The sequence below is a fragment of the Coccomyxa subellipsoidea genome (assembly GCF_000258705.1).
Source record: "Coccomyxa subellipsoidea C-169, whole genome shotgun sequence".
Lineage (NCBI taxonomy): Eukaryota > Viridiplantae > Chlorophyta > Trebouxiophyceae > Coccomyxaceae > Coccomyxa > Coccomyxa subellipsoidea.
This window is the reverse complement of record NW_005178028.1, coordinates 1,389,441-1,410,558: the sequence shown is the minus strand read 5'-3', so window position 1 is coordinate 1,410,558 and position 21,118 is coordinate 1,389,441. Positions and strand designations below refer to the sequence as shown.

The following is a 21,118-nucleotide window of genomic DNA, read 5'->3' as shown; positions in this document are numbered from 1 at the left end:
ATTGAAGAAGTTCCAGTTTGTTGCTAATTTTTTTTAGAATGAGCCCCAGCTTCGTTCCTGGCTAGATCTGTGTTTTCAAACACCTTGGCCAGGAGGACGGGAGCCAAGGTAGAAACGTACATCTTGTGAAGAATTTCCTATGTCGCTTGCAGCTGCCTGGAGTGCATGGCCTGGCTGGGGCTGCCCCTTGGAGTCGGTCTGGGGGCAACACTGTGGAGGCTGCAGCTCACGCTGCTGCTGAAGGTACAGCCGAGAACACCAATAAATTGGTGATTTTCATGAAAGTGACATTCTGCTGTAGTATGTTTAAGGAAATACTGACAGCCCGGCATAATCTGCAGAGTTGCATTGATCATTCTGCCTCATGTCAGGGGACGCTCTGGCTGTGCCTGGCGCCTCAAGGACCGCCTTTTGTGCCGGAGATGTGGACGAGTTTTTGGCAGGCCTGGGGCCACGCTCTGCAGCAGGGGCAGGACCAATGCCACAGGACTTCGCACAGTTCGAGGCCATATACCAGAATGGGAGGCCAGATCGCCCCCTGGGTGCTCCTCAGCCAGGGCTGGGGCTGCCCGGCCTGGCACCCTTCCTCCATGTGCGCATTCTCTTAGATAAAGATCGAATCATTACCTCTGAACTTGCGTGTTTCTCTGTAAATTGTTCAGGACTGCTGCTTGCTACGATGTGCATTTCCAGCTCTCATGACCGGGGCTGCTGTGCAGGCATTCCTGGCGAGTGCCAAGGTGCAGGGTATCTTTCAGCCGCTGCTGTCCCCGCCACTGCAATTGACACAGCTGGATCAGTGCCGGATCCGTGATCGCAGCACAATTATGGCCCGCCACTTGTTTGCCGACCGTGGAGATGTCTTTGCGGATGAGCAGGTTGGAGCTCTCTCTTAATGCACTGCATGCCTGCTTGCGTGCATGCAAATGCTGCGGCGATGTTTTGGACTGTGATCGACTGTGGCTGGTGCTGGATGTCCAGGTCGGGCGGCTGCTGCATTCCCTCAATATAGACCCCCGGAGCTTGCCCGGCCGTGCAGACGCTGCAGCCTGGAATTCCATTTATCAGGAGGGCGCCTCTCGCTTCAGGCCACCCTTGGCAGCCGATGTGGCTGCAAATGCGCAGCTTGGTCATGCAGCCGGGGCTGCCAATGGGTGCGTTTCTGCCCATCAATATGGTGCTTTTACCAATATATCCCTCTGTTACACTGGCACCGTAAATACTTCTCATAACGTGTCTGCATGGTTCTCAGGTGGGTGGACGACTTTTCTAGGCTGCGCTTGGATGGTGGCCCTGCCCACGAGCAATGGGCATCGGATTTTGTGCAGCAGCAAAAGCGGCACCCTCCGGGGAGGACGGCATCCTGGAATCAGATTTGGGATGACACAGCAGGGCCCTCCAACGAGTGGGCCACTGAGTTCGGCAAGGCAGAGGCGGCCACGGTGCTGTCCCTTGGTCCCTTGGTTATAGCAATGATGTGCTACGCATGTGTGTACCAGGCGCTCGAAACCATGTGAAACGCAGTGGCTTTACCTTACTGGTCCATGTGCATGCAGGCGGAGGCCAGGGCTGGGGCCCACGCACAGACCTCTGATGGTGCTTTGGAGCAGACGAAGGCTTTGGCCGGCACCCTGGCCAGTGATAAGGATGGCAAGTTTGCAAACTCCAAGTTCTTGCAATTCATCTCCAAGATGAGCCGAGGGGAGATCATCTTGGAGGGCAACGAGGTGCGCCCAGCTTTGGTGTGTTGTCTCGTGTTGTACATTTTCAATTGGGAACTGAGAGAATTGAAAGTAATGGGTGCAAGGCACTGTACTGTATTTGCCACAGGCCAAGGAGGTCTCTGCTGAGAGCGCTGCCTGGGCAAGCGAATTTGCAGACAAGCAGGACGCCAGCAATGCAGCTGACTTTGAGGATATCTGGAAACACTATGGGGAGGTACAAGAAATCAGCCATTGGGTTTTCTAAATTTTCTTTACAGACAGACTGCCAATCCATGTGGCCATATCAACGGGATGCATGTATAGTTGCAGGGAGAGGCTGCTGGTTGGGCGGACGAATACAGCGGCGGTCCTAGCGGTGGCAACGACTGGGCGGACCAGTTTGCGGAGCAGATGGTGCCCAATGAGGAGGTGGCAGGCTGGCTGAATGACTGGGAGGCGCAGGCCGCCCGTGCGCAGGAGGCAATGGCCAGTGCTGGCCCCACCGAGTACAGGATGAGTGAGGACAATGCCTTCCTGCAGGTGAGCCCCACCATCTTTACTGTTGCATCATGTTGTGAGCAGTGTGGAACCTTCAAGCATTTGTGGGCGTCAGTACCCGCACTGCTACAGTAATCTTCTTGCCACAAGCCCACGTGTGACTCTCCAAATTTCCACGATTCCTGACAGCTGTTGAGTGACCTCGTGCAGGATCCAGAAAGCTTTGCAAAGGGGAAGGCGTTGTTCAAGAGTGGGCTGCTCAGCGAGGCTGTTCTGGCTCTGGAGGCTGAGGTGCAGCGGAGGCCTGACAATGTGGAAGCCTGGCGCCTCTTGGGCACTGTGCACGCTGAGAATGACGATGACCAACAGGTACATGCGTGCGCTGCTGCTCTGCTTACATCTTGGTGGAAGATAAAGACATCTATCCCTTGGCCGCTTTCAGCAATATTTCTGATGGGCATGTTTGCCCCCTTGCAGGCAATTGCAGCCCTGAACAAGGCGCTCGCGGCAGACCCGCGCAATGCAGAGGTGCTGCTCTCGCTGGGAGTCTCATACACCAATGAGTTGGATCAGGGCCGCGCACTAGGCTACCTCACGGCCTGGCTCGCCCAACAGCCTTCTCTCGCCAAGGTGCGCATGTCAAGGCAGTGCTAGCAGGACACGCGTGTAAATGTGCCCTCTGAAATTGAAATGTGGCAATCCTGGCACGCTGGCTGATTCTTTTTCTGGGCTTGCAGTTATTGGCCGATGCAGGCCTGCCGCAGGACTCTAGCCAGCGCTTGCCGCATGCCATGGGAGTCTTTGAGCAGGCAGCACAGCAGGTTTGGCTCAAACCTCTCCTCTATACCCCGCTGCAGGATGGGTGCTTCCGCTGCTGGTCTTCTGACAGTCCGGTCAAATTACTTGCAGGGGTTTTTAAATTGCAGTGGATTGATGTGGGCTGCTGGCTGCCTGTGCATCTGCCCCTGCACTGAGGCAGTGCATGTGGGGACTGCGCAGGAGCCGGGCAACGCGGACGTGCAGGTGGCGCTGGGGGTGCTGCACAGCCTGGCGCGGCAGTACGAGCGCGCGGGGGAGGCGTTCCGGGCGGCGCTGGCGCTGCGTCCGCGCGACTACTCGCTGTGGAACAAGCTGGGCGCGACGCTGGCCAACAGCACGCACAGCCACGAGGCCATCGCCGCCTACCAGAAGGCCCTGGACCTCAAGCCCAACTACATGCGGGCCTGGACCAACATGGGCATCGCGCAGGTGATTACCGGTGCTGATTGCGATGTTGATCATACATGTGCAGCTGGTGACTCCATGGCCTATCGTTCCAGAAGGAGCGGGTTGGGATTTAATGTGGCACTGCAACTGCACAGAACCACTTGATGAAATCCAGTGAGGGGGTTCTTTCTGCATGCATGGCGCAGGCAAACGTGGGCAACTACGAGCAGTCTGCGCGCTTCTACGTGAGGGCGCTGGGCCTGAACCCCAAGGCCGCCTCCGTGTGGGGCTACCTGCGCACTTCGCTCGCGTGCGCCAGCCGCATGGACTTAATGCAGCACGTGCACGAGTCGGATCTTGACACGCTCACAAAGGAGCTGCCGCTGTGAGCCTTGCTCATTGCCCATGAGCCAGAATATGTGAACTCTCCTGTAGGAACATTTGCATGCCGTACATGCCTCTGAGGTCTGGTTGTTGGGCATGCGCATGTACTACCAAGCTGCGATTGAAATTGTGGGCTGATCTAGAACATCAAGCAGCATCATGCCGGGTGGCCAATGCAGCCTGCCAGCAGTGCAGGTCATCTGATGGACTCATTGCACCTTAAACAGCCACAGCATGCTATGCAACAGTCGACTGAAATACCATATGTACATTGGCTACTATCACACTCCGGCTGGCGAGGGGCGGTCCGATTGGGTCTTGCTTGGATGATCCAAGTAAGATCTGACCAGTCCATCAAGGGGTGAATTGGCAGCCTTTTCATGCAGCTTGTCGACAACGTCTGCAGATGCACCTTGCTTCTGGCAGGAATAATATATAACAATAATAATACACAAACTTCAAGAAGTTCCCAAGATCACATCGACATTGAGTCAACAGATTAGCCACTGACTGGGCATGGAGGTGTTGAACAGTACAGAATTAGAATTTTGCATGCGCATATATATATAGCACCGTGCCCACGGTTGATTGCAATCAATTGGGTCTTGCTTGGATGTGGCTAGTCCATCAAGGGGTAGGATTTTGGCAGCCTTTACTGCAGCTTGTCTGCAGACGCACCTTGCTTCTGGCAGGAAAGCTTGAAGCGTGGTGTAATACTAATAATATATATGGGAATTTGGTGCTGCTGATGCAGCTGGCTAGTGTGGCCTTATTTCACACTGTGGCACCACTAGGGGTACACCAATGGCCGTGAGGCAGGCTTGCGGGCTACTGGCAAGTCCCTCGAAGTTAAGGCGGGTTGGGGATTGCGGTAAAGAGCATCAAAATTGATCACCGGCAAGGTGACCAACTTGTCCCCGTCACAGGGCCTGGGAGTGACAAAGTCGACATCACTACTAACCCGCATCACTGATCGGTGTGCACTGATTGATCGATCAAAACGCTCTGCCTTTAAAAGGGCGGACAGACACATTTGGCACGGAAATACAGACACTCCGCAGTTCCAACGATTTGCCAGTCGTTCACAGCTCTGCAAGTGGCCCTCAGGAAGTATCGGAGATCAGCGAGAGCCCACGACGCACCTCGTGGAAAAGACTGGCGCGCCATCGATCGGGGCAAACACATTTGAGGCGATAGAAGGCTCGCAGGAGTGATCCTGGATCACCATCAGGCGCAAGAATGTCAGACGGCGGCACCTCTGGGTAGAGGCAGCTCGCGCAGGATGAGAGCGCTCCTGCTTCTCGCTGCTTGGGCCGTGTTGGCCATCGGAGCAGCAGGACTAGGGGCAGAAAGCGGTGAGATTCTCACTGATCCTCTAGACAGAGCATCATCTGAATCGGTAGGGAGCGAGGAAGGCTGCGAGGTTGGTGCGAGCATCAGCATGTGCCCGCGGGCATCAGAAGTCGACAGGCTCAAAGGAGCGAGATCGGGGACATTTTCAGACTTCTTCTTGCACAGCATGACACCTCGTGCATCTAGGGCCGCGTGGAAGCGTTCCTAGAGTCAGTGCGGCGCTCTGGTTTGTGTGCTCAAGCGTCTGGAAGGCGGGCCGATCCCGGCCCGCCTTATGTGTTGGCTTGATGCAGGGGATGCTTAGCACTTCTTAGACCTCGTATGGCATGAATGCCAGTATAAGCCTTCCCTCGCACCCCGGCTTGGGCGCGTTTGGGCAAGCCGTCCAGTTTCTCTGCGTAAGACACCGAGATGACGTGCTGACATTGGGGCTGCCGCGGGAGGAGCTGGTTATATGTGCAGATACATGCACACTTTGATCGTCGGATGGCCATTTCGCTCCGTTGAGCTTTTTCCATCTTCCTCCCGCCAGCCTGCCAGGCCTGATGTCGTCACTCGGTGACAGAGCCAGCGCTGCTAGCACCAGCATTTTCGGGTGTCCTTGGGCACCGCAGCTGAGCTCGTAGGCACACTTTGCATGTCACTTTAGGGCCACTTTTGCATTATCTGGAAAATGCTAAAGTCTCCTGTGACCTGCTGCAGGTGACATAGCAGAGGGCTGCAGGCCCTGCAGGAGCAGCAGCACTTGCCAGCCGCTTTCGGCGCCGTTCACGCGGCAATTGCAGACCAGAAACTTAGTACCGTGGGGAACAAGCGTGGCAGCAACTGTCTGCCATGCTGGCTTCTGCGTGCCGAAGGCGGCAGCAGACAAGGACAGCTTCTGCGACAAGCTGAATGGAGCCTGGCTGCAGCAGCAGGCGGCGGGCTCACTGCAGGAGCTGGGGGCGGCAGTGGTGTCAGCTGCAGTGAAGGTGCAGCAGGAGCTCGAGGGCGCCGCAACGGGCGGCAACAGGCGGTTCCTACAGGACCAAGTCAACACCCTCAACCTGGCGACAGCGCCACCGCCGCTGTTCAACATCACTGTGCCAGCGGTGAGCAGCCCGCAGCTGGCAACAGCACCCACTCCCTAATATTGCACACTGTGCTCTTCAGGCACTCAGAGCTGCAATGGAGATGAAGAAGTGGCCTGACACGACTTTCTTGAATTGACGCAGGCGTCGGGGAGCCAGCCAGTACCTGCGGGAACGGCGCAGAACGGCGGTGTCGTCGTCCCCAGCCCAGCTGTGGTGAGCAACGTTGCGCAGCAGCCTGTCACGACCGGCGCGCAGACTGTCACCGCGCAGCCGCAGGTGCGAGGACACCACCAAGGCGATAGTGTGCTGCATCTCCAGTGATCTGCAGCTACATGTGCATGCAGCACCATCTTCTTTTGCAATTGAAGGCCATCCGCAGAATCATTGACTCTGATGTGGTGCGGCATTTGCAGGTCCTCCAGACGGCATCAGCAGTGTCGGCGAACAATGGGACAACGGTTGCCGCTGGCACGCCAGTTGTTGTGAATGGCACCCCTGTTGTGGTGGGCACCCCCGTTATTGTGGGGGGCGCCACGCAGCCAGGAGTAGTCTACACCACCGGGACGGCCAACCAGGCGCCCGTCCAGCAGGTGGCGTACCTCCCTGTGCCTGTCGCCGGCGGCGTTCCAGGCCCACCTGGTGCCCCCGGACCTCCAGGTGCAATTCCTGCCCTCTGATATACCCTTCCATCCATGAGAACATGTATCTGGCGCAGTGCACCTGCCACAAAAAATTCACCAGCCTGTACTTTGTTGACTGCTTGACGTCAAGCAGAGCTTCTCTGGTGGGGCCTCTGACAAGGGCTCCTGTGGGTCTTGACAGGCGGCTGCGCAACCGGAAACTGCGCGCCCGCCGCCTGCGTGAACTGCGCGCCCGCAGTTCCCACCTGCGCCACTGGGCGCTGTGCGGAGCCCGTGCACGTGCCCGTGCCCGTGCCGGTGCCCGTACCCGTCCCTGTGCCGGTGCCGGTGCCGGCCGCACCGGTGGAGACTCAGCCCCCTCCCCCAGTGGAGACGCAGCCCCCTCCCCCAGTGGAGACGCAGCCTCCCCCTCCGGTGGAGACACAGCCGCCGGTCAGCAACCAGGCGCCGGTGATCGTGTATGTGCCGGAAACGCCCACGGAGGTCTTCTCTGCGCCTCCCCCGCCCCCACCACCCCCGCCGCCTGAGAATGCCACAAACTACGCCGATGTGTACGGTGGCGGTGGCGGCGGCGGCGGCGGTGGCGGCTTCGGTGGCGGTGGCGGCGGCCTCATCTATGCTGGAGGTGTGCCTCGCGCCTGATCATTCCTCCACTCCAGCCATGGTGCCCGTGCTGCTTTTGCTTCCTCTCACAGCCACACTGACATGTACGGCATTCTGTAAGTCGGCTGCATGTGGATAGTGCAACAGCTGATCTCGAGAGGATACCCAGTTGTTTCATGGAGAGGCTTTGCTGAAGGAGGGTCCTTCTGGTGGTTCAGGCGGCGGTGCCGGTGGTGGCGGCGGCGGAGGCGGCTTCAACAACATCCCGAACAACAACGGAGGGTCGCCCACGTTCCCGGGCAACCCACCCAACAATCCGCCCAGCAACCCCGTCACCCCACCCAACCCCCCGGTGCCAACCCCGCCCAACAGCCCCAACAGCCCATCGCCGACATCTCCCTCACCCAACAGCCCATCTCCACCCCCCGGCGTCCCTCCGAGCCCCCCCAGAGGAGACTTGTGCGCCCCTGTGCATCCTGCCTCTATCTGGCTCATCGCTACGAGCTCGTCGCTACCCTTGCAAGCAATCTTGCCACCCTGCGCTGCTTGCTCCTTGCCTTTGCAGGCGTCAGACTGTGTGCGCGGGTGAGTAATGCTGACGCGAGACTGTGTGTCTTGCGTGCAGCTACTCGCCAAACGGTGGCAGCCCCACGGTGCCCCCTCCCATTGCGCCCCTGTCCGCTCCTGTGGACAACACATACGTGCGAGCCACGGCCGTCAACTCAAACGCCGCATCCCTGCTGCAGACTGACGACCGCACTGGAAGCTTCTTCCAGCCTGTCGGTGAGCTGCCTGCACTCTTGCATGTCTCACTCACACCACTGCAAGCTGCAAGAGGAGTGTGCAAGCCTCAAGGCCAAAGATGCATTACAAACATGCATGCATGGGAAGCTCAGCTGGGATACAATATTAGACGCTATTTAAAAACACAAATTCTGCGATTTGGATGTGTGACAGCTCTGAAGTGGATCCCTCGAGGTTGGATGGTGACTGACAAGTGGTTGTTCTGTGCAGACGACACGCCCAGGATCAACGTGCTGGCCTACGCCAAGGGCTACGTGGAGCTCAAGGGCAACGTTGTACGCGTGATCCCCCATGTGCAGAACCTGGAGACCTGCGCCAAGCACTGCGAGATGGACTCCGCCTGCACCCACTGGCGGAGATGCGCTGGTGAGTGGGCCTTCCAGCAACTTTGCATGCCGTGCCATTGATGCCTCCTGAACACTTGTCCTTAAAATGAACCAATCAGAGAGACAGAGTGCTGACTGGCTGTGCCTGCTGCGCGCCACAGGAGGTGACTGCGGGGCGAGGTTGCAGGAGTGCGAGCTGATGAGCGGGCTGGAGGTGGGCACGACTGCGGCAGCATCCGACACCAGGACGGTCGCACCGGCAGTCCTGCAGCAGCACACCCCTGCTGTGCGATACATCGACCCCGCCCAGTCTGATGTCATCATGGAGTCCGGCACCAAGAGCCCCAGCGTGAGTCTCACATGCCTCCACTCCTCTGCCGTACAGGGACTCTCAAGTCTTTTTGCTTTCAACTTTTAAGCACCAGCACCAGTCATGTCCTCTCAGCATTGCCAGGCAGTGCTAGCAGGCTCTGCAATAGCTGAAATGGGTGGAGCACATGCCTGACAGGCCCTGTTCTGCACTGCAGGAGTTCCCAACGGCGCTCTATGGCTGCCCCTACCCGGCAGAGCCCAACGGCCAGGTGGGCGCCTGCATTCCGCCTCCCCAGTGCAACTGCTCTGGCGGCGTCTGCTACGGCACCTGCTGACACCTGCCAGCAGCACGCTCTGGATGGGACGCCCAGCCACTGTGATTTGGGCTGCCACATGGCAGGCTGTCAGGGGATCTTTCAATGGCTGCAGCAGAGCCTTCGCTGCTGCTCAAGCTGTCTCAAGACTGCGCATTGAGACCAACTCTACCCCTCACCACGGCGGTGTGTTGTGATGATCTTCTGCTGAATGAAGCCACCCATGCCAGTGTGTTTGGTGCCTCATCAGTAAGGAAGGTCCACTCACGTGAGGGTGTGATCAAAGAGGAGAATGCAGAATAGCGGGATCCCAGTTCATGATTTTGCTCTTTACTGTGTCCCAGTTGGACATGTCACCTTCACGGCGCCTATACTCTTCCTTGAGTACGGCAAGATGTCCCATGCCAAGAAGAGTCTATTTGGCCTGAATGCCCTGCGCAATGGAGCTGCCCTGACAAAATTAGCGGGGGGCTCCAAACGTTGCCAGGGAGGGCATTAGATGCGCAGACCTAGTCACTGACTGAAGAGAGCGCAATCTGACAGCAGTTGGTCATCAGAAGTTTGCTTGTTTCATGGTCAGCTTACGGGAGGCAAGTGGGTACTGTTGCACAGCCAATGGCAGACATGCAAGTGGCTGCGCTTGTAGGTACTGCACTTGTCCTCTTCCAACACAGTTGAGAGTTTTGTGTCCAGTCATCCCACTTGGTCCAGCGTTCCAATCTGCAGCGGAGTACCTTTAGAGAATCAATAATAACGTTGGGGCTTCTCACTACCTTTGCTTAAGCCATTAAGCAAAGGTACAGAGTCCAGCTTCTGCTGCATCGTAAAGCCTACAGCTTTGTTCAGGCAACATGACGGGTTTGTAATTGCTTATTTGCTGGATGACGATCGCCAAAGTGATCGAAATTAATTGTATTTATGTTGTGGATAATTTTTATTAGGAGCAGCAGCGTTGTGGCAGTATGCAAGAGGTATGGGACATCAGAAGTACATTTTGAAGAACATTTTATTGGCAGGAAGCAGGCCCTGGGTTGTAGTGCTGTGGCTGAATCAAGAGGTTGTTGCATGGACACATGCGCCATTTGTAGGGGCAAGAATTTGACTTTGCTGCAGTGACTTCGCTGCAGTGACTTTGTCAAGGCCCTTTTATGCCACACGCAATTGTGTAATGGATCCTGACCACAGAGGTGAACATGAACTGTACAGCAATTAATCATTATTATTATTATTACACGCTTTTCCTGCCAGAAGCAAGGTGCGTCTGCAGGAAAGCTGCAGTAAAGGCTGCCAAAATCCTACCCCTTAATGGACTCGCCAGATCCAAGCAAGACCCAAGCAAGACAGCAATTTATAGCTTAATTAAAATCGGTACCACCCTTTCTGTGGCAGCTGCTGGCAGGAATCCTGCTGCCAAGGCAGCCAATTAACACATCTGGACCTGCTTTCCAGATGAGCACCATGCCTCCCTCCTCAAACACAAGATGCACGGGTTGAAATTTGAAGTGTTTTTTTAGCATGCAAGGGTTTTGCAGGATCCTTAGGGGATTTGCAGGTTTATGAAAAATCTAGGTTCTTTTTTCGAGACGTTGGAAATTCAGATGTGAAAGCTCTCCAGGAACAGTGTATTGATTGCAACGATTGACGCGGTAAAGAGAGCGATGCTTTCGTAATTTTCATTTGTCCAAGCCCGAATACTGTTTTGGTATTTAAAGAGACTGTTTGTGCCCCTATCAGAACTTAATAGTATCATTTTGATACCACATAACACGCTGTGATCGCGGCATTGCTGCCCCAAAATGGAAGAGTACAGCAATCAAGGATCAGATATGGTTAGCACACCAATGAAGGTGAGAGGAATAAGCGCAGTACATTCCCATCGCTCGCTAAGTCCATCTTGTGACATACACAAGCAGACACGCGCCTCAAGATCCGAATTCTACGTGTGGTATAACACATAAAATTACAGAGACGCTTCAAAACTAGCCACTAACTCCATCAAGTCGGCCTCTCGCAGAAATGAAGGAAGAGTAACGTATGACTCAGATTCCGTTTTCAATTGCAGAGTGCGAGAGGCCAAGGTCCGCACTTGGAGCGGCTCAGCGAGCACTTGAAGCAACTGCAGAACGAGTTGTCATCTGAAAAAGCGGCGAGGCAGTCGACCGTGAAGGTGCACTCCCAGAGCTAGGGGTCCATCAGGTGTAACAGGCTTGGGGATTGCTGCAGATCTTTGCACATAACAGAATATCCTTTAGATTTCTCATTCGTACTGCAGGAAGCACGGGGAGCAAGTGCTCACACTCCAAGAGGTTTGGCTCCAAGGCATCTGACACCTAGAGTGACCACGCCGCGAGGCGTGAGCATCCAGGGGCTGCAATTGGAAGTGCTGAGCCTGAAAAGAGAACTTGCTACGGAAAAAGAAGCCAGGCAGGCAGCTGCAACGAGGGCTTTGACATCTGCAGATGAGGCTGCAGCAGCGGTATAGTCTTTACTACCCAGAGCAAGGTCTTACAGAGTTAAACATGTGAAATGCTACAGAACCAACCCATGAAAAAGGGAGCTCTGAAGCGCTTGACAATGCAGGCTCAATGGGCAGAGGCAGTGACACATGAGAACAAGAAATTGCACCAGCTGACGGACATGCAGAAAGCAATCATCCACGACCTGCAAGGCGGCGTTTCTGTGGCATCGCCTGTAGTCAGTCAGGCTCAGGATCTATCAGAGAAGGCACTTGCTGCCAAGGGCGTCAGTCAAGAAGCCTGTCAGCTGCGGGCAAGTCTGTTGTCGCACACAGGTCATGCAAGGGTGAGGCCCGAAGTCGCTAGATGGATCACTGATGAGAGGCTGCTTCTTGTTGCTTGCACTAGTATGTGTGCCCCTCAGCTGCTGTTCCTCCTGAGTGTAGATTTAAGGGGATGGAAGCAAGAACATACAGTGAGCAGAATGTATCATCTGTGCAGGCATTGGAGCAAAACATGGCAGACCTGAAAATCCAGAATAGCAGTCTTCGCAGAGACATAGCAGCCAAGGAGGCTCAGCTGGCAGTGGTGCAAGCAGAGTTCCAAGCCTGGAGACGTGTGCAGGGACAGCCAGCTCTTGATGGCAAATCGTCCCAAGCAGACGGCCAACAGGAGTCCGCCCAGGTGTTGCTTAAATAGTGCAGAATTCACCCAAAGCTAGTGACATGCAGCTAGCGACACCTTATTGCACCAGGAGTTGATTTCCATGGGGTGTCGCAGATGCTGCCGGATGACAAGGTCCACAGACAGCGCTTGCACGAAATGCAACGGAGATTGATGGACAGGACCATTGCAATTGAGGAGGTATTCCACTGTTCTGTTGGAGACGTACACGCAGAAGAATGTTGGATGGCATATTAGTCACCCACACTGCACGTCTCAAATGGTCTGAGCACTGCTGACACGCTTGTTACCAATGCAGGTATGGGCTGAGGTGAAGAAGGGAGAGCAACGCGTGCAAATTCTGTCAGCAATTGCGCAGGCCTCAGAGACACATGTGAAGATTCTGCAGGAAGAGCTCTGCAAGGTGCTTGTAACCAGTGAATTGCTGTCATGGCATAGCAACAGCAAAGGTTGCATCTGTAACATATTACAGCCAACGTCCTCAAGCCAGAGATAAGCCATGATCCAAGTAAAGGAAGGGCCACTTTTATGACAGGCACATGCTGAGACGGCAGCTTCAAGGGATGAGGTTTGCGAGCGCCAACGCACAATCAGGGAACAGACAGAAGCAGTGGCTGCAGCGGCGGGAGCTCTTGCCAAGATTCGCGCCCTCGAGGCCTCAGCAAAGGATGACAACCTTCTCGGTACATATTAGTTGCCCCCTCCCATGCTAAGCTTCACACCTGCTTGGTTTGACAATTTGGGAGCCTGGACCCTAGCCTTCGGGGGCTACTCTAAAAGTCTGGTTTAGATGCAAGATTTGTCTACTTGAACGAGCAAAGCCCTGGTGTGTGCAGTGGCAGAGCTGCGCAAGAGGTTGCAGGATTCAGACGCGGAGTCAGCCTCTTCACGTGCAACCTGGCAAAAGCAGCTTGAGGAGGCCCAGGTGCGCATGCAGTGCTGCAAAATAACTCACTTTGTCTGCGCAGCATCGAATATTCACTTATGGTCGTGCAGGCAGAGGTCATCAAAGTGTATCTAATCTCTGCTTTGGCATGCACACAGGCTGCAGTTGCCAAGGCATCGAGGGAGAGGGACGCTGGTGTGCAGACACAGTCATGCATGCCTGCTTCCTCCCCTCCTGCTGTGGTGCCTCCGGTCCAGACAGCTCACACAAAGTCGCCAGTGCCGCGCATCTGGCAGTCTGCGCAGGCTCCCCTGACAGAGGCACCCGTGCGCCGCAGCACCTTCTTTCTGGCCGACCCCAAACAGGCGTCCCTGACTTCCGAGCACGAGGCGACCCTCATCTCGCACAGGAGCTTCGCCGCATGCAGCGGCAGCCTCAATGCCACCGCAGTGGTGACCACCACGTTCATCGCGCCCTCTCCCGCTGCAGAGGCAAAGGGCAGTCCGCACAACAGCACAGAACTTGCTGAGGCGTCTCCCAACAGCACAGCAACGCCAGCGCAGGATTGCAGGAGCAGGGACAGCGGCGGCTCCTCCAACAGCCACAAAACAGCTGGCAGCAGCAGCAGCAGCAGGGGAGAGAAGAGGGACGTGCGGGGAATCTCTCTTTCACAGCAGAAGCCTGCGGCCACGGACGCCAGAGCTTTGAGGCAGTCGCAGTACACGCCCATCAAGCTGCAGGACATGACCCAGCTGGGGCGACAGCCACACAGCACCACAGGTACACTTTTGGCTCCATAAATGTGCCGCCGACATTGCACCCCAGACTGTAAGAGCATGCACCCTGAGTCGCTTTGACACCCACCAAAATTGTGTACTACCTGTGCAGTTGTAGTACAATTCTGCCATCTATTTCCATTATAGCTATTGTGTTGTGGAGTGCACTGTGAGCGCCTGCGCACTGCAGGTCCCACACCAGGCAGTGCCAGCGCGAGGAGTGACAGGGCCAAACAGGAGCGCTGGACTCCTCTGAGCGAGCGCCGTTCTAGCAGCAGCCCGGCACCCACCCCTGACGCAGCTCAACCTCCTCGACCCGGCCCCCTCTTCCCGCCCAGCCCCCTACATGTCGAGGACAGCTCCCAGGTAACCTACATCCTCTGTTCCTTGTGAATGCCAGCACCTCAACATTTCAAGAGGCGTGCAGTCTATCTTGAACATCAGGACGTGGCGCATCCTCTTCAGGTGAGAAAGATGAACAGATGATGTCATCTCAAGCGGTACACTCTGCTTGTTGAATAGACTAGGGCATATCAGACTGCTGCGGTCAGCGCTGGGAAGCAATCGCTGCCTTTTTCATCAAGATGATCCTTTAAGTGCAGATAGGAAAGGACATGGATGTGGTATGCAGGCACCAGTGCCCGCACGGAGTCCCCTGTCAGAGATGCAGCTGCCGCCAGCGGGGTCGCAGTCCAAACTCACTCCAAAGCACACGGGCAAGAGCTCGCCGATTGGCATCGCCCTCCTGCAGTCGCAGTCGTCAGGCCAGACTCCAACAGCGGAGGACTGCATGTCCCCTGTACTGTGCTTCGCAGCCACCCCCGGCAGCGCCGGCGGACAGCTGAGGCGGGGGCCGAAGCACGCAGGCCGCGGCGCAGGAAGGAAAACCCCCACTCCAAACAGCGCCGGCGCAAAGCACGCTGCCAAGGAAAGCCATGGTCACAACGCACCACAAGCAGGGAAGCATGGGGTGCCTGACGTTGAGGCCAGCTTGTGCAACCTGCACGGCAGCCCTCTGAGCCCGTCGGACCTTGGCACGGCCGACAGGGCTCGCAAGCTGCCAGCCATGTCCAGCCTGGCATGCCAGTCAGCCGCAGGCCGGGAGACACAAAACATGGATGAGGCCCTGCAGTCCACGGCAGCCTCGCCATTCCAGGCAGCAGCAGGAGTGCCTCTCCCCGGCTCTGATCCCAGCGCAGCACAGAACCCTGGCGGCGGAGCAGGCCACCGGGGGCGCAGGGTGTCTCTGCCGGGGCTGGACCCGCTGCCGGAAGACAGCAGCCCTCTGGCGAGCCCGGCGCTGATGGAGGGCGCGAGCTCGCCCAGAGTGCGGGGCGCACGGCCGCGGGTGCCCAGCCTGAACCTGTCCGGCAGCCTGCGCATCTCAGTGGAGGCCACCACGCCGCCATGCAGCTTCCCTTTCCGGGGCAAGGCGGCAGAGGCTCCCAGCGACCGCAGATTCAGCGCCTGCTCTGCGCGCAGCCTCTCCTCTGACGTGGAAGATGAGCGCTTCAATGTGCAGGCCACCTACCAGCAGGCCGCACCGCCTGACAGCGCTCATGCTGCTCGGATCGGCACGTCGAAATTGGCGCAGCCGCGCAGGCATGGGACCGGTGACGAGGACGGCTGGGGCCCCCTGTACAATGGTGGGAGGGGGGAGGCGGAGGAGTCTGACGCGGAGGGCTCAGTTGACTACATGCCGACTGCGCGCAGCACGGAGCAGGCAGTCTATGAGCTGGGCAGCCACGGAGGTGCCAAGGGCAGCAGCATTCTTGAGGAGACCAGCACCTTCTTGGCTGCGCGGACCCCGGAGCTTCCAAGGCCGGCCCCAAACCGCGATGCGCTCGATGCGCGAGACACAAAGCAGCAGGACGCGACTGTTCCATCTCCTTCGCCAGCAAAGGCACAGGTGAACGCCTCCTGGAGTGTCTGCTCAGAAAAATTCACTCCCTGTTAAGCATGGTGTTGGACATGCATGGTGTTGGAGCATGGCTGGCTCACATAATTTGGCATGCCAATTGTATACTGGTGTGCTGATTGCAGGCCGTCGAGAAGCAGGCTACTCCACGCAACCCTAGTAAGCGGGGGCTGTCAGTGTTCCAGCGCATGTCGCCGCTCCTGAACAAGAAGGGCGCAGCAGCGGCCAAAAATGAGGTACAGCACTTTCTAACCCACAGCTTGATTCAAGATTCTCCCCGCGGCATTATAAGCAGCTCTTACTGGACGTGTCTGTAATGCCACATGCCCACTAACGTTCCACCCCTTTGCAGGTGACGCCGCGGCAGGCTGCCTTGCCATCGGCAGAGACCACGCCAGTCAAGGGCTTGGCGAGGTTGTCGCCTGCGCGCTGGAAGTGGGGCGGCTGCGCAGCGAGGGCTCCTGCCTCGGACACATGCTCGCCGCTGCGTGACGGCGCTGCAGCCGCCACCTTCTCTGCAACCGGCCAAGATGGCGGCAAAGGGGCCAGCCCACAGAAGGGATCCCGCAGGAAGCTGTCTACAGCCAAGTTGGCACCTTGGTTGGGGAGATGATCTTCTGCAATACCGTATCTGGTGAATGGCCATGTTGACGTGAGTTTGACACAGCATTGCAAGCATCCAATTATTTCCTGCTCTTTTTTTTTGCGCTGGTAGTTAATGCTCCTTTTGCATCAGGATCTGACCTTCAGTGGAACAGCGTGTTTGATAATTAGTTGGATTATTAGGAAGCAGATCTTTTTCTTGGTTTGGCAGAGATCCCTAGAGGCTGCCAGTGCTTGGCACATTGAACAAGGCCGTTAAGGGTAACCACATAGCTACGGTCACCACTACGGTGGATTGCGCATACAGCGCACTAGACTGTACCGAATGATCCCAGATCTTTCGACCTTTCAAGAGGGATTGAACCATAGAAGAAGCTAGGGGAAGCTACCTAGCCTCGCCTGCAGGGTACGCACCCCAAATGGACTTTCCTTCTCCTCAAAGAATATGCAATGATTGGAATTGAAACCTCTAAAAAGAAATTGTCTGATTCTAAGGAGTTGGCGATCACTTGTGTGCTTTGGCAGTGACCTCACGAAGATCGTGTATTCGAATGTCATCTTCCATGGATGATACCGAGGACCTCAGGAACCGCTAAGAACAGGCAGTCGCAAAGCGAAGTCGTTACATCATCGATAATGCAGACCAACTTACGTTGAAAGACCTCAGAAGTATAATCGAAGAGGACATGCGTGTACAGGCAGGGAGCCTGTACGGTATGAAGCACTTCTTTAAGGACTTGGTGAACGCTGTACTCTATTTGGATGTGAAGGTGCTGTACCTATGTGATTTGAGTTCATACCTTGATGGACAGATGTGAGGAAGATTGCACCCTCATAGCAAGAGTCAATGTCTTCGCAGGTTCCAAAGTGCACCAAGACTCCACTGCCCCAGCTGCCCCCAGAGGCTGTCTTGAAAATTGTTGGATTCCTGGATCATGACACGTTTGCTCTTGCCAGTCAGGTGATCCAACCCAATCCATGAATTGATGCTGCACAAAAAATGCTTCTTGCTTGACAAATCCTCTGGTCTTGCACTCACACCGTCAGCCACTTGGTAGTCAGCACGATGTGTCTCATGCAGACTTGCAAGCGCTGGAAGTTAGCTATTCAGAGCTATTCAGATGGACGGAAACCTCTGGAAGCGCCATGTGGTCAAGAGATATGGAAGACAGACCATAGCGACCACATGGAGAGCAACTTACCGGCGCTTAGCCTCCTCTCAGATGGCATGTTATGCTTGCACAGCAAGCACAACCAGAAAGACCTGTGGTGGCTGGCATTAGATTGCTCTTCGTGCTAGCTGCGTAGAGGTGGGCCTCTCATCTCCTCACTCACCTCCAGTCAAATGCTGCAGATGCACTGCACAGCTGACTGCACACCTGGAGGTGCTGTTGAACCTGCCTCATGTCAGATCCGCTGTTCTCCTTGAAATCGTAGATGATCGATTCATCATTCAGCTCACTGACACTGCAATGGCAGGGATATGCGGCATCAAGACCAGCCTGGGGGCAGAGGCTGATCACCAAGACAAATGCCAAGTTTGCGTATTGGCTTCGCGACAAAGACCTTCAGGTGTGTCTCAAACAGCACTCGATGTTCTACGGAGTAGAACGATGTACGGCGGTAGGGCGTTGTATCACAGTCAATTGTCTGTGGGCTGGTGCCAGCTTCTGTGGATGATCATCCACAGTGTCTTTGCATGTGCACCTGCAGAAGTACTCCAATTGAGCTCTGCTAGCATGACACCAAGCCTCAATAGCAGTCTGATGTGTGTAGGGCTGCGATTGAGAGATAGGGTGGCATTGACTAAGTGCTGGAGCAGATGCGCCCACTGCCATGACTTCTTTGGCGGATGTCTCATTTCGATAGCGATTTGCAACACCAATGTGCTTGTTGAGATGTCTTCCACCACAGCTGAGTCGCAAAGCGCTTGAGTTTTCTCGTGGTGAAGAAGATGTTTCAGAGATTCGTTGATAATTTTCGCTCTGCCAAGGTGCAGTGCTCGATGTTGAAGTTGAACACACAAACGAAGATGATTGCCAGAAAAAGGTTGTAAAAATTGAGGGAATGTCTTCAGATAGTAGTTTTACAGACCTGCGCAATTTGAAGTTCCAGAACATCCTCAGGACAGATAAATGGTCGTTTCTGCAGGCTGCTATCTCACAAAATGGCTAATACAACAGTGTGGTCATTGATAGTGCATGCAACATTGAACATCCAACAAGTGAAAATTTCTGGTGGTCTCTCAACCTGCATATCTTCTTTCCTAGCGCATGGACAAGCTCACTTTAGCCTTAGCCCTGACATCAGCTGCGCTGAAGCAGAGCGCCTATGCGGTGTCCACCGGCATTGCTGTGCTTCCTTGAAAGCTAAGGTTGCCATAGGCAGGAGGTATCTGCGCAGACACAATGCTGAAGATATCAGCTGACGAAATCCCTTGTCGCTCTATCAAGCTGATCCTGATCCAGATGAGAAGCAGTGATAGACATGCAGACAAAACACCCAAGTAAAGCACAAGGCTGACACTGCGCGTCTGTGCTCGCAACAAAGTACAAGGGACTTTGAGCCATCTGCCGAGTCAGCATTTGCAGAGTCAGCAAGGGTGCTTAAAGCCGGTCAGATGGTGCGACAGCGCTCACCTTGTTGTTGGGGAGGAAGCTGCGACGGACGCCGTCCTTGGTGATGACAACTGTGCGGATGCAGCCGCCAGAGGAGCCGTCGCGCGCTAGTGCCAGGCCGACTGCCTTGACCACAAAGGCCTGGCAGTCCTCCTCGCTCATGCCCGGCCGCCAGTTCTTGTCGCAGAAGCCATAGATGTACGCGGAGCCTGACCCGCCTGCCAGACAGCACAACCTGCAATGGTCAGCTGCCCTTGCCCTTTCATGTCAGCCCCCACCCATCAGCTACTCCACACTAATACACTGTCCAGCAGGGATCTGACAGTTCTCTTGGGGGCTGCCTGCTTGCCACAAGAGCGCTTCATGGGCCATGAATTAGTTTCTCTTTGACCCCTGTGATGCTCCTTTTGCTAAGGAGTGCAAATAAGGCAAAGCAATACGCAGAGGGAGACAGGTATGCTGTTACGCACCTATTGAGAATGGAACCTTCACCAAGGTCCCTCCGAGCGGCAAAGCATAGACCTGCCCGCCTTCCCTCGAGTCATACCCTGCCACTATCAACCCTGCCTGCAGCATCTCCTGCAGCACCAAATACACTGCTCAGCATCACTGATGCTGGTAGCCAATGCCAGCATGCTCTCCATTGAATTCTGCAGAGAATGGATGTTAAGCACCTAGCACCATGTCAGGCACCCAGCACCCAGACAATGTGCCGTATCCTTACCTTGTTTGAGTACACCAGTTTTGTTGCCAGAGTTGCTGCAGTCTTCACTAAGATCTCATCGTTCAGCTCCATTTGATGCTGGTGCAAGTAGTATTGTACATAGGAAGATATTGCTTGCGTGTCAGCTGCTGACCCCGATCGACACACATACACCTGGAAAACATGAAAGAAAACTCGCTTGCAAGCAAAGACTTCACAAATCGTCTTAATTTCTATTGTTGATTAGTACATCATGATTGCTCTTGGCCAGGTGTCTCACCCTGTCTGTGAGCTGAGTTACTTTGTCTGTGACTCTGTTGGCAATATAGTTCCCTGTGGATGTTCGGGAATCCGCTCCAAGCACCACTCCCCCATCAAAAGTGGCTGCCATGATGGTTGTCTGTAAGGAGCAACCAAAGTAACTTATTGCACGACAAGAACAAGATGGACATCACACAAGCCTTGTTGTTGATGGATGACTACGTATGCTGAAAGGCTGCCATCCTGAAGTGAGTAGATTGATACAAACAATAATGCAGATCCAAACATCTTAGACTCCTTCGGTCCTAACGCGATATACACCGATTGATGAAACAATTCCAGCATTTTGTGGGGCAGCAACGCCAGCTTACCCCAAGGGAAACTTCCTGTGACAGCTCTTTCTCCAAAGCATCAGCATAAGCTCTCAGATGATCCATGGCCGAGTGATCCCTCCGAATGCACGTTGTGCGACACTAGGTCATCGCAGTGTCTGTACACAAGAAATCTCTTTACACTTGCCGCCTTTCTGCAAGAAATTTGTTCCCGATTCTCACCACACAATACGTGCAGGGATGTAGTCAATCTCTCTGCAATGCCATTGAACAAGGCCGATCACTGTGCCAGCATTGGAAATGCATCTGCGGCAACGGTTTCAACGTTCCCTCTCAAGAGTCTGAAATGGTTCAAAATTGGATGACAGCTTCTAACAGCTGCAAATTATTTGCTCAGCTTCTTATGAATCTCACTATCAGCTGCCTCTCCAAGCAATAGAGAAATCGAGGGCGATAATCACCATATTGTGTGAGATCATCATCATGTGTGCCGCATCATCTGGCTGCGGCCATCATTAATGTTATGATGTCGACGTCATGATGACATGATGTCTTTATGATTATGATGATGGTGCATTGCCTCTCAGCAACATTACATTACTGATGTTTTACCACTGGTGGCTTCCAGCGCTGCAGCTGCAGCTACGCCCTTGAAAATGTACCC

General features: G+C 55.1%; 4 protein-coding genes across 4 annotated transcripts; 3 read left to right on the top strand and 1 right to left on the bottom strand.

Moving 5' to 3' along the window:
• Nucleotides 1–689: 689 nt before the first annotated feature.
• On the top strand, nt 690–3,796 carry COCSUDRAFT_18440 (TPR-like protein; the record flags this gene model as incomplete). Its single annotated transcript, XM_005645106.1, has 11 exons — nt 690–878; nt 982–1,107; nt 1,305–1,442; nt 1,563–1,727; nt 1,831–1,959; nt 2,040–2,243; nt 2,412–2,570; nt 2,679–2,831; nt 2,939–3,022; nt 3,201–3,449; nt 3,614–3,796. Coding segments are annotated over 11 exons (1,779 nt in total), but the record flags the coding sequence as incomplete, so codon positions are not given.
• Nucleotides 3,797–5,470: 1,674 nt separating this feature from the next.
• COCSUDRAFT_57760 (hypothetical protein) lies at nt 5,471–9,238 on the top strand (the record flags this gene model as incomplete). The annotated part of the gene is made up of 10 exons (XM_005645105.1): nt 5,471–5,593; nt 6,002–6,235; nt 6,359–6,493; nt 6,631–6,874; nt 7,040–7,483; nt 7,680–7,920; nt 8,087–8,244; nt 8,476–8,631; nt 8,753–8,940; nt 9,119–9,238. 10 exons carry the CDS (start codon nt 5,471–5,473, stop codon nt 9,236–9,238), a joined length of 2,043 nt encoding a protein of 680 aa, XP_005645162.1.
• A 1,805-nt stretch (nt 9,239–11,043) lies between these two features.
• On the top strand, nt 11,044–16,761 carry COCSUDRAFT_57759 (hypothetical protein; the record flags this gene model as incomplete). The annotated part of the gene is made up of 13 exons (XM_005645104.1): nt 11,044–11,064; nt 11,280–11,384; nt 11,798–11,959; nt 12,175–12,357; nt 12,656–12,760; nt 12,893–13,040; nt 13,194–13,282; nt 13,402–14,023; nt 14,210–14,385; nt 14,651–15,928; nt 16,063–16,173; nt 16,290–16,525; nt 16,752–16,761. 13 exons carry the CDS (start codon nt 11,044–11,046, stop codon nt 16,759–16,761), a joined length of 3,246 nt encoding a protein of 1,081 aa, XP_005645161.1.
• A 1,848-nt stretch (nt 16,762–18,609) lies between these two features.
• On the bottom strand, nt 18,610–20,707 carry COCSUDRAFT_30717 (proteasome-domain-containing protein). The gene is made up of 6 exons (XM_005645103.1): nt 20,494–20,707; nt 20,142–20,261; nt 19,883–20,035; nt 19,629–19,737; nt 19,180–19,376; nt 18,610–18,935 (listed from the first exon to the last, which is right to left on the bottom strand). Exons 1-6 carry the CDS (start codon nt 20,557–20,559, stop codon nt 18,870–18,872), a joined length of 711 nt encoding a protein of 236 aa, XP_005645160.1. The 5' UTR covers nt 20,560–20,707; the 3' UTR covers nt 18,610–18,869.
• Between the last annotated feature and the right edge of the window lie 411 nt (nt 20,708–21,118).